Source organism: Dendrobates tinctorius, unplaced genomic scaffold (genome assembly GCF_039654945.1).
Source record: "Dendrobates tinctorius isolate UK_male_01 unplaced genomic scaffold, ASM3965494v1 ptg000171l, whole genome shotgun sequence".
Taxonomy (NCBI): Eukaryota; Metazoa; Chordata; class Amphibia; order Anura; family Dendrobatidae; genus Dendrobates; species Dendrobates tinctorius.
Window position 1 is genome coordinate 2,510,470 of NW_027361838.1, and position 12,873 is coordinate 2,523,342.

The 12,873-nt window shown below is 40.9% G+C and overlaps 1 protein-coding gene across 1 annotated transcript in view; it reads left to right on the forward strand.

Annotated features, from left to right (window-relative positions):
• LAMA3 (laminin subunit alpha 3) overlaps positions 1-12,306 on the forward strand; it is a 297,581-nt gene extending 285,275 nt beyond the window's left edge. The window contains exons 69-77 of the mRNA XM_073550824.1: positions 277-424; positions 3,386-3,555; positions 5,341-5,530; positions 6,018-6,158; positions 6,603-6,762; positions 7,124-7,254; positions 7,392-7,485; positions 8,273-8,392; positions 9,981-12,306. Coding sequence (XP_073406925.1) covers positions 277-424; positions 3,386-3,555; positions 5,341-5,530; positions 6,018-6,158; positions 6,603-6,762; positions 7,124-7,254; positions 7,392-7,485; positions 8,273-8,392; positions 9,981-10,123 — 1,297 coding nt within the window. The 3' untranslated portion in view covers positions 10,124-12,306. The remainder of the gene's footprint in view (positions 1-276; positions 425-3,385; positions 3,556-5,340; positions 5,531-6,017; positions 6,159-6,602; positions 6,763-7,123; positions 7,255-7,391; positions 7,486-8,272; positions 8,393-9,980) is intronic.
• Positions 12,307-12,873: the final 567 nt, after the last annotated feature.

The window sequence follows — 12,873 nt, forward strand, 5'->3', positions numbered from 1 at the left end:
CATTATGTACAATTTCTTTAACACCCTGACAGCCGGCATGCTGAAGTTATAGGGTCATACCAGCTGGAGAGCATCAGTCTAAAGACCACTGAGCCGGGGTCTCTGACTGATTCACGTGAATGTTATTATAAACCCATTGGACAGGGGGTCACACCATTACAGTGAATTCATTCAGATGCCACTCCTCAGATCCTTTATGGCTTATACATTTTATGTCACAGTTACGGGTCACACACTCATACTCATGTTGGCTACTAATCTTTTTCTCTACTTCAGAGCTTTACAAAATCCTACTGTACAGAACCTGTTTGACCATACGGAGAAGAATAAGGTGTCACTAGGAGTGTGCACCCCAGAAGAAGCCCCCGTGCCTCTGATACTGCGTGGACAGCCTTTGAATCTCAGACTTAACGACATTGACTTGGTAATTCCTCAGTTCATCTACTATATATATATATATATATATATATATATATATATATATATATATATATTTGCAGAATGGCTGATACAGTATCTGCATGGTTTGAATAGATATTCATGTGCAGCATATAGAGCATGCCTCATCAGATAGGCTACTGACTTGTCGGATCGCTGTCTCCAACAGGTGGCGCTATAGCGTTCAAGTCCTCTTCCTCTCTGAAGAGGTAATTTGCATATTAAATTTCCCAGAGGAGCATTGCATGGCAAATAAGCCTCCTTACCTTGGCATGCCAGAGCCAGTATGTCACTCTCCATAAGGAGAAACCTTACCCCTTACACCTCAGTCCAGAGCCTCTTACCTAGCCAAATCAGTTCTTATACTTTGCACTGATGAAGGGCAATACCCTGAAACACCCTATCTGCAAATTGAGATTCTGATTTGGTTTTTATCGTAAGTCATATTGCAAGGCTTATTAAAGGGTCGATATGTGACTTGTGGGATTCCTGCTTCCAACAGGTGGCGCTATAGAGTTCTAGTTCTCTTCCTCTCTGAAGAGGCCCTTTGCATCATCAGACAGGAACATTCCTCATCTTGCTTAGTTGCTTATGGTGTTCAGGAACCGGTGCTGTGATATTCAGAATCAGTATGGGATAGGGTGATGGTATGAAACAGTTTGTCTACCTGAAGCTCTATTCACATGACTGATTTTTTTATTTATTTAATTTTTTTATTGCAAAATAACAGTCTGCAAGTTAGATGAAAAACTGAAGAACCCCATTATATGTGACTTAGGCCCTTCACATCTATTTATTAACATCTCTCATATGGGTCAGGATTCCATGAAAAAGATCTTGTCACTTCTTACAAGTTTTAGGAAATAATGCAGCGTTTCTTCTTATAGGGCCGAGTTCACACGTCCATATCATACAGTTCATGCTGATATCGCAATTCCCAGCCTGACCGCAGGTCTTCTGCCTTGTACTATTAGCCATATAGGCGTATATGAAGCTTTTGGTTTGATTGAGAAGACCTGTGGAATTTTGGTCCAAGTGCAAATTGTATGATACGGACTTAGGAATGTGACCTTATAAGAAGAAAGGATTAACAATTGTTACATCATGAAGAATCCAAGTATATTGTCGCAACTTTGCTCTTCCTCTGTTATCATTCCTGAAATACTGTGCACAATAATCTGAGGACTAGGTATTACCACTCTTCTTGTGACAGGTGCTTGTTCCTATACACTTTGACAGACTAATCAGCGCTAACAAGAGGAGCAGTAAGGCTGGGTTCACGCGTAGCGGAATTCCCGCAGAAGTTACCGCGAGAATTCCATTCCGCGGGAAAATCACATTTTAAATTCCCGTGATTTTCCAGCGGAAAAAATAGCGATTTGCAAGCGTTTTCCAAGCGATCTGTAGCATCGCTTGGAGAACTGATTGACAGAATGGTCACACTCGTCAAACATAGTGTTTGACTAGTGTGACCAACTTTTTACTATTGAGGCTGCTTATGCAGCATCAGTAGTAAAAAGATCTAATGTTAAAAATAATTAAAAAAAATAAAAATTGTGTTATATTCACCTTCCGACGTCCTGCGCAGCGTCCCCTGGCCTCCGCGATGCTCCGGCAGGTCCCGTTCCCAGTGATGCATAGCGGCTATGACCTTTGATGACGTTGCAGTCTCCCGAGACCGCTACAGCATCGCGAGACGCGACATCAGCAAAGGTCATCGCAATGCATTAGTGGGAACGGGAGCTGCCGCATGTATCGCTGAAGCCTGGGGACGCTGTGCGGGATGTCGGAAGGTGAATATAACCCAATTTTTTTATTTTAATTCTATTTTTTACAGGGCTATGGTACCCAGAGCCTGGAGGACAGTCTCCTCTCCTCCGGACCGTGGGTACCATCCGCAAATGTTCTGCTTACTTTTCGCATGGTGGGCACAGCCACATGCGGAAAGTAAGCAGAACAATGCATTCCTATGTGGGTGGAATTGCCGCGATTCTGCAAATTAATGAGCATGCTGCGGATTTTTCCGCGATGCGATTCCGCTGCGGGAAAATCCGCAGCATTAGCACAGCATTGCGGAATCCCATAGGATTGCATGGGATGCTGTTTTTTTGCGGCAAAATCGCGCGGTAAAAACCGACGCGGAAAAACCTGAACGTGTGAACGCAGCCTTAATCCTCTGGTAAAAGTCTGAATAAATTGGGAATTCCGCTACGTGGGAACCCAGCATAACAGAGGAATGATGCAGTGCTGCGTTCTAGCAAGAGATTATTTGAGAAATACACACATTTACTGAAAGGACCATATTTTAGAAGAGGTTCCATGTCCTCTTTAAGTAAGGAAGCCTTAACAGTAGTGTAGATAGACCAATTAGACTAGATTCACTCTTGTGTATCTTAGTGGAAGATATACTGAGATCCACAGACACTTTTTGAATACTGCTCTTAGAAAAATCATATAAAGGGTCAAAATAAAAACAGGAAAAAGTCTATGCTTGTGTATTAAAAAAACTAAAGAGTGTAGTCTCTTTATCAAAGGGTAATTTCAGCTTCAAGTTTGGCAGTATCTGTCGTAAAAGGTTCATGGGAGTCGGTGTAACACTGTCAAAAACTGGCAACCGTCCAGTGCCTGAAGCCTCTCCTGCAAAGCTCTATAGCCAACACGTAGCTGGACCTACGATTCAGAGAGATTCGCCCGTCTCAGACACTCATTGCTTATCGATAGGATATACCAGAAAGGTTCAATGTGTTTCAAACGCTGTCCTTGAATCGTCTCTGACTGACGATATTTCTGAATATACATGTATTTGGAGAACCCTTTTAATAGTATTTAGAATTGTCCCTGCCCTATCGGTAAATCATCCCGTATATTCGCTTTCATTTAGGGTTTCTCAAAAACATTTTCAGGCTTTAACGTGTACATTTTTGAACTTGTGCCTCTCCTCTAACAGTCGGGCCTGGACATTGTGAGCAATCTCCTGAATACAAAAACTGGCCTGAAGAGTTTACAAGGCTGCGCCCCTCACTCAAACTTCACATCTCACCTGAGCGCCCAAAGATTTGGGGACACTCCAGCAAGTCTCATGGTTTATGATCTAAGCAAGCAAAGTTTCAAGGACAGGTATGTGTGATGGCCAGAGTACATATATATATAGTTGTTATATTGATACGGTATATTAATGATAAAACACAGTATTGAGTTGCAAACACTGATTGGGTATGACCTTGTGAAATCTATTTGGCCCCATTATTAATCAGTAGCTTCTGATTTCACGTCATGTTCCATCAAATGTTGTATTATGGAAATATTCTTCCCTTTAAGCTTTACCTTACTAGGTAAATATCTCTATAATATGACACGGCATAGAAGGTTTACAATATGCACCACAGCCTCAGAGTACAGCGTCAAAAAATAGAGTGTACGGAAGTTTTTGCTGTGTGTTTGAGGGCTAAAACTGGAGGCACCTACATAAGACACTTTAATGGTGGCCGTTGTTTCATTTGTTATCTGTGTAAGAGACATGGTCCCCATTTACCTGAGGAATATTGTACATAGAGAATAAGTTGATCTATACAGTTCCTGTCAGCTTGGACACCCTGTTCATCCACTGTTTTTCTTTGTTTTTTATTGGAATGTGCGCACTGTAGATTCAGATTGAAGGCAGCAAAACTACAAAGGGACAAACCAGAATTTGTGTAAAACCATTGATCCCTCAAAGTACCCTCCATTTACTCTGTGTCATGATCCATGCTGGATCATGACAGATAAAATGCACTAGTAACCTTTTTTTTTTTTTTCTTAAGCTGTGGTGCTTAAAGATAGTTTTGCCCCGGTGGCCATTAGGGTCATTGCACTGTGGTGGTTTCAGTTCTAGTTTTGCCCCCGGTGGCCGCTAGGGTCATTGCACTCTGTTTTTTTTAGTTGCGTGCATGTGATTATAAAGCAGGTGTGATTGCTCTGGCTCTTCTATAAAAGAGTGTGTTGCAATCACTGTTGGTGATAGTGGTCATTTCCAACCATCCTTGGTGGAGGAAGGAGCTAGAGAGAGTTCCGTGCAGCACAGTCAGAGTCCTGGTGTGGAAGGAGTCACAGAGGGGATTTCCTTGCAGCTCTGAGAGAGCTTGGTGGCAGCTATTCAGGAGGAAAGCTGCATTCTGGTGGTGGACTCTGTTGCTGGGAGCAAGAGCAACAGAGCAAAGCTAAGTGGTGTTTCCCTGTTTGTATTTTTCCCTGGTGTGTATTAGTACAGCGGTGGGGCCAGTGCCTGCATCACCCAGCTCCATAGCAAGGGATAGGTGTAGAGTGTGCTAGGGTGACAGGTTCCGGCTTGGCGACAGGTTAGGAGCCTGTATAGGGAACGTTAGGAGTGTGAGGGACACTGACTCAGGGGAGTGCAGGAGGTCTCCACGTCCCCGTTCCCTATAGCAGGGCACACCGTTGTAACTGTTTCCCCTTCCCCTGTGTCTTGTTGTTTTGGTTGCCGGCCTGCGGGTCGTGTCACACAGGACGGTTTCACGTGCTGTGTCTTGTTGTTTCAGTTACCAGCCTGCAGGTCGTGTCACACAGGACCGGTCCACGTGACATTCTGATGACTTATTAATACCCCCATGGCGTTCTCTTACCTGGATTGGTTTTCCAACAGTCTTGAAGCAATTCCCAGAGGTGCTGAGCACTTGTTGGCTGCTTTGCCTTCGCTCTGCGTCCACCTCATCTCAAGCCATCCCAATTGGGTTGAGGTCGGGTGATAGTAGAGGTTATATCATCTGATGCAGCCATCCATCCTTCTTGGTCACATATGCCGTAAAATGTGTTTTGGATCATTGCTTCAACAGGTTGTCGACGCTTTTGACTGGTACTGTATATTGAAACACATGAAAATTATTGGTCCGTGTTCTTATCTTGCAGGTCACACTTCTCATTAGAGGTTCAAACTAAACAGTCAGCTGGTTTAATTTTCCTAATGACTGATAAACAGGAGTCCAGTTACTTGGCCCTTCATATATCCAAGGGTCGTTTTGTGTTTTCCTTGGGCACCAAAGGCAACAAGCTCAAGATACGAAGCCAAGAAAAATACAATGAAGGGAAGTGGCACACAGTAAGTTTGGCATAGTTTGGCTGTAGAGATCTCCCGTTAATACCACTCAGAAGTAATAATGTTAAAACTTTTTCTATTTCTAACTTTGAAAATTCTCTTTATTGACTTTATATTTGCCATGATATTGATTTTGCGCCATAGTGGAAGAATCATCTCTGTGGAAGTTGGATTAAATCTCATTTTATGCATTATGTCACTTACTGGTGACTACGTGATGTAGTTTAATAAAGTTCTATGTAAATGGCACCCATAGATAAATATATAATAATCCAGATATGGGCAGTGGTGGACTGTTAATTGCCAGTCTGATAAATACTAATGTTACACCCATAAATAATCTGCAGTATAGTATATTTATTGGTACCTTAAGACGACCCTTATAACTTCAAAAGTCAATTTTCCTCATACAAATCGTATAAGTCATTCATCGATCGTGCAGGAGCCAAGAGGATTTAATATTTAATGATCCAAATTTTTTTTTGTGTAGGTTGCATTCAGCTGGGATGGAATAAATGGTCGTCTTGTTATAGATGGCCTAAAAGCTCGGAAAGGAAGTCTGTCAAAACAAATGAGTATAGAGAATATGTCACTGCTCTACCTTGGAGGGGTCCCTTCTCTAAAGGTTCAGGTAAGGACATCTATTCTGGGATTATGGATCTTATCAGCATTACACAAATATGACTACATGTATATACAGGCAGACACGCTGTAGTAGTAATAGGCCAGTTTTGCATATTTGACATTCATGGTCCGAGTATGAACCATAATGTCCAGAGCGGCCGTGAGTCTCCTGATCCGAACTCAACAGCCTGACTCTGAGTCTCTTGAGATCGGGTATGGAGAGCTGTGGCTGGTCCAGGTATCTCAGTCCATACTTGAACCGTGCATATCTGATAAACCTGAAACCTCCTGCAGTCATTACTGTTGTGGCTGTATTTACCTTTCAGCCATTTGGCCCTACATGTATTCACCAGTTGTCTGATTTTCAGTCTCATTCTCTGAGTCTCATTTTTTTATTTATAGCAAAAAAGAGGATATTTTGTGAAATGCATAATTAAATTGTATTTTTCAGGGAATGCCCAAGAAAAGCTTTACTGGCTGCATGAAAAATGTGAGAGTGAATGAGATGATGTTAGCCAAGCCGTGGAGAACAGTCGGGGTCACTCCTTGCTATGATGGTTCTTATGAGACAGGGGTCTATTTTGCTCCAGAGTCTGGACATGTGGCTGTTGGTAAGTAGAGGAACTTGAAACTTGGCTTCCTAGGGCTAGACGACAGTGAGCGGGGGCACCAATCTTGCGTGCTTCAATCTAGGGCATCCTTTAGGAAAGTATCAGGTCCCTTCATTTCCGTTTCCTGATCTACTCAGTCCTGTAGTTTATTTGGCATAGTATTGGAAAGCAAAACCACTCAGGCCAACATTATTTGGATATTTCAGGAACTTTTGTGTTTTGTTTGTTTTATTTGTGATAAATAAAGGTGGTATTTTATTGGGGAGAACTTTGTGATTAGTCAGACCTAAGTAGAAGAACTTGTGAACGTTCTAGGTAGCTGCTCACTTCCATTAGAACCTGTTTTTCTTGTTTCTTTAAGATAATGCTTTGAACTTGGGAAATGAGTTTGAAATATCTTTCGAATTCCGACCACAAAGTCAGGACTCTATATTATTACATGCACATGAAGGAAAAGAATATATTTTCAGCCTATACATAGATAATGGCAAGGTGAGTAGATTAATTTTTTGGAGATGTTTTACTTGTGACTATTAAAAAAGTTACATTGTGAATTCAGAGACCAAGTGACTATTCATCATGAAATTCAGAAATTATGTATTTTATTTTGTGTTTTTTTTTCTTTCTAGGTATCTTTGTCCATAAGTAACAATAACGGAAATTTCCAGGCTTCAGTTACCCCTGTTGCATCACTTTGTGATGGAAAATGGCATATTATAACAGGTAATGCCAAATCTTTTATTTTTTCCCTAAAAGCACCCAGTACATGTCAGTATACAGAATTATTTATTATTTTTATTGTATCCCAAAATCTGCTTCCATAGTTCTTTATATTATTATATAATAATAATAACAACACAATAGTGTGGTAAAGCATGTCAACATTTCTAAACCTAGTGAGAGTCATTTGTTGATGCTCTGCCTGAGTTTTCTGGTGGTAAAAAATTGGAAATTATGTTGCAGGTCATATTTACGCTATAATATGCAGTTTTCCCTTATTCCTGACACTTTCCAAAAGGGATGAAAAATGGAGTCCAGAGTAACTGAGAGGGACATTGTTTTATTTGGGTTCTGTATAGTACGCGTGCAGTGATTGCCTGCTCTGTGTGATGAGCTATAATTTAATTCTTTACCAGTTAATATACTTCGTTAGTAAGAGAAATCAGTGTTCTTACAAGTTTAATCCTGGCTCCTGAGATCAGCTGAACACTAGCTTGGACGTAGCTTGGAGAACATGGCTGTGTTGCGTTTCCCCCAATGCATAGGCTTAATGTAGCATCCCAATGCTAGGCAGGCAGTAATCATCACCATGCAGGACTAATCTCTCTAATTAGTTCGGCAGAATTATTCTCTCCCGATAAGTACTGATTAAGGACATATAAAGCTATGCACTTTTACTATGGATGTTACATGTGTATTATGTTGACAGTTTTATTTTCATTGTGCTTTAAATAAAATACTGTAATTCCTTCACTACTTAGCTTTAAAATTCTAATTTTCATTTTCAAAGTGAGTCAGAAAAATAATGCAGTGCAGCTGGATGTGGATAACCAGTCCAAAGACACAGCTGGCCCCAACTCTGCGCTGAGGTCCAGCAGAGAGGCTACGTTGTACATTGGTGGACTCCCAGGTAAGCGGAGCAGACATCAGTCTCATATATAGTTCTTATATAAGTATTTTTTTTCCCAGTTGGAACAACATAAATGCCAACAGGCATTCACAGAGAGCGACAGGTTTTTCTCTACACTCCAAAATGTAGTAAAAGAAGATTGAGGCACAAATGGTATACATGTGGCCAAACAGATGGTCAAGTAAATGACGAAATGTCACTCCAGGCCACATATACCTGCAGGACTAGATCGCGGACAACTGTACAGTATACAGAATAAACAAGAAGGAAGGCACAACAGTCATAAATGTCCATTAAAAGAAAATACTTTATTAATATAAATAGGTAAAATATAGACCAGGAATTAAACAGGGGGGGGAGGGAAAACCAACAATTATGGCATACAAATGGCAAATGCGGCCAATTACGTCACCAAGGTACTCCAGGAAATAGGAGTGATTAAATATATAAAAAGGGAAAATATCCCATAAACGCATTCATGCAGCGATGTTCCCCTGGCAAAGATATAACGTAAATCTGTGTAAAGGATACTGTCAGATTACATGACCATAAACATGAAATGCCAAGACCAAGAAAGTAACGCATTAATAACATAGATCCTCCCTTGTGGGAGCTAGTGGTATGACATGTACATATGGATATAAAGTAATGAGTTAAATATACTGACAGTGTCAATAGCCATCTATATGACTAAGGGGAATCATCCACCTTTGCAAAACAGATGCAAGCAGAATCGCCATACACATGATGGCATAGGTTACCTGGAGAGGACAAGGAGACGTAAAGTGGCCGGACCCCGACGCGCGTTTCGGAGCGCTCGGCTCCTTCCTCAAGGGGCGTATTAAATGTATTAGAGCATTTGGACATCAGAAGGGGGCACCATGCATAGAACCTCCTTTTACATCGAGTGAGGAACCATTAGTGGAGTATTCCCACATTTTAGAGTTATCCTTTATGCATAGGGCACATGTTTGATCTCCGCATCATTAATTGTCTATGGGTCTGTCGGAGAAAGCCAAGTACATCGCTCGTCCACTTCTGGCAGTCCTGTAGACAATGAATGGAGTAGAGGTCAAGCATGTGCACCTCCTCAACATCCACACAGGGCTATGCCCATTCCCAGAATTCAGAGCCGTGAGAGAAGTTGATGATACACACTATGGATAGGGGATATTTTTCAGTTATGGGAATACCCCTTCAGCAAGGTGATGCTTTGTTGGACTTCTGCTGTCTATGTATTACATGGATGGCGACTTTTCTGAATCATTGCAGTCTAACACTAAACTTCTGACTATGGCTTCTCGCTCTGCAAAATCACTTGCTGATTTAAAGAGTTTTAATTTGGAGGTTGACTTTTAATCTCTGGACCATTTTGCTGGCTTCAGATGAAATCATTAATAGGTTGTGTATAACTCATAAGTTATATACATTTTTTGAGAAGTTATCCAAAGGTCTACCTGTCAGTAACTACATGGAAGCAGCACATTTAAAATACACACCTTTATTTTTCATTATTTCAGAATTGATTTTTACTTTCAACCGTACTGTTCAGTTTTTCAAGCGTTTACAAGATCCTGTTCTGTTTCAGATTCTTTGGAAACTCAGAGGCCTCCTGTGAAGAGATCGTTCGTTGGCTGTGTGAAGAACTTGAAAGTCAATAAGAAAGTCCTCAAGTTTAGTAAAACAGACGTTTATGGCGCTATAAGCCTAAGTCTGTGTCCCGCAGCATAAGTGTCGTGTATAAGTCAGGCATCACTCACCTGGAGACATGCAGAGATACAGATCTCTTAAGAAGACTCATTTTCCACGTTAACTACCGTTCTATAGATTAAAAAATGGTCACTCTTCGGACTCCTCATCTGTTCATTTGTGGTTTGTTCAAAAAGTCACAATGCAACTACCTCAATAAGATTGTATGTTACTTACTATTAAAATGGTGAATTGTGATAGAATATGCTGTTTAAAATGTGATGGAGTATAAGGATGGGCACGTTGATTGTCTATTGGTAGCAAATATTCCTAAAACTGCTACAACAGATCAACAATTGAGATGGGGCAAGAAATATTACAAGAAAAATTGTCGAACAGGCCTTAAACAGGTCACGGAGACACAAGTAGCCAGCCAGTATGACAGATAAGTACTGTTGTGTCCCAGTTATAAAAGTGATTGTGTCCAACCAATGAAAAGCTGTCAAGTGGGTCACTAAAATATTGGGTGCGCTTGGATTCTTTTGTTTCCATTGTGGAACATGAATGGTCTTCAGACCAAGTTCTGTGCAGCAATGTTGGTGCCATCTTTACATTTTTGGGGTTAGTATGATGATTTACATTCATTGTTCCACTAAAAAGCTGCTAATATCATTGTGCATTGGAAATATCCAAGAAACATTTTAATTATAAATTGATAGATTTTCATGAACAAAACTAATTTTCCATCCTTTTGCTATCAAAACAAACTGTATATTTGCTATTTTGATAGAATAGGCAGAGATCCAAATTTAAAGGGGTATTTTCAAATTTGGAAATTTTCTTTTAATCATGAGAAAAATTCCCGATCATGCGCACATCCATTTCTTAAGGAAGTGGTGACTCCCGTTAAGAATCAATGGTGCAGATGTCTGCATGATCAATCACTCGTGATGAGCGAATGTGCTCGGTTAACGTCTTATCCTAGCATGCTCAGGTGTTATCTGAGCTTCTGGGAGTGCTCGTATATTATGTTCGAGTCCCTGCGGCTGCATGATTTCTGGCCTTTAGACAGGCTCAGCACATGTGAGGATTCCCTAATAAACAGGCAATCCCCTCATGTGTTGAGGCTGTCTAACAGCAACAAATCATGTAGCTGCAGGAACTCGAACATAAAATACAAGCACTTCCAGATGCTCGGATAACACCTGAGCATGCTCGGATAAGACCTTCGCTCATCACTATCGATCGGCACTCCATTCACATGGGAGCTCTCCAGAGCCCTGATTTTCTGTATCGGTGGGGGTCCCTGCGACCCCCAGTGATCAGGAAGTTATCCCCTGTCCCAGGGATAGGAATAGCTTCCAAACTTGAGGATAGCCTACTAAGTCTCCATTGTGTAAAAACAACCAAATGCATCTTGAAAATAGAAAACTTTCCAATCAGCAAATCTACTTTAATTGTTTTAGGTGAGATTAACATCCAATGTCAACACAAAAAATATTTTCTGTTCTGGGACGTTGTAATCCCTGGATGATATATTAGTAGCTTGCTAATGTTCGCTTGACTTTTCAGACTTGGTGGTTATCAGGACATGATCCTAAATTTAAAAATGATAGAAATTGAGATAACTGATGATGACTAAGCCTAGATGAAAAATTCAGATATTGTGTTAGAAAAATGGCTGAAGAGGTCTACATTATGGGAGGCCTCTAATTGCAGAGCTCCTGCCGTGTAGATTGCTGCTCTCCACGCTCTGAGAGGTCAGGCTTCATTCACACAGACGGGAATTAATGTAACAAAACAGATCCTTTGCGTAACTGACGCCAAGACGAGTCCCATTGATTATTATAGCGTTCGCCTGGGTTATTTGTCCATTTTTAGAATTGAAAAGCTTGCAGAACTTTTCCTTATGGTCTAAAAAGGGGCAAGTAACATGCCCCTGACAGTCGCTATAAGGGTCGCTCTGCTTCTATTGGCATCAGTTATGGAATTGATCCATTTTCACCTTATTGTCTGTTCCTGAAAATGGAACAAGGAAATGGAAGATCCAAACGTAGGTGTGAACATAGCCTTATACATATGATATTGGGTTTTCTTGTATATAATGTGATATTATCCAGCTGTATTCTGCAACAGTAAATAAAATGTAAAGTAACGTGCAGATGTAGAAGTTATTGTCTGTAACAGCAATGAAACAAATGAAAATAAAAACCAAGACCCCTACAGACATATGTGATGGCTGAATATGTGTGCTATTGTCATCCGAAAGCATCAGTAGAAGAACAAAGACGTGAGCCAGCACTGGAATCAGTCGATTTTCTGCGCCTTTTTTATGCTGCCTTCACATTGGGAAGCGTAAACCTGATGACAGATTCTAATAAAGGAAATAACACACAACATGTTCATACACCGATTATGTCAAAATAAAGATGCGATTTATATGGCATACTGTTATGGCTCACTACTGTATTGGTCGTATAGCTACGAAGTAGTTATGAGCAAATATGCTAGGATAATGTCTTTTCTGAGCATGCTCGGGTGCTATCCGGGTGTATTCAGTGTGCTTGAAGACTATGTTCAAGTCCTCGCGGCTGCATGTAAGGCATCTGCAACACATGCAGGGATTGCCTGTTTGTTGGCAATTCCTGCATGTGTTGCAGCTATCTAACAGCCACGAGACATACAAACGTGGGGATTCTAACATATTTTTCAAGCATGCCAAAGACGCTTGGTTAGCACCAGAGCATGCTAACCTGTCATTTCACCCTCTGCACCAACCAACACCTGGCTCT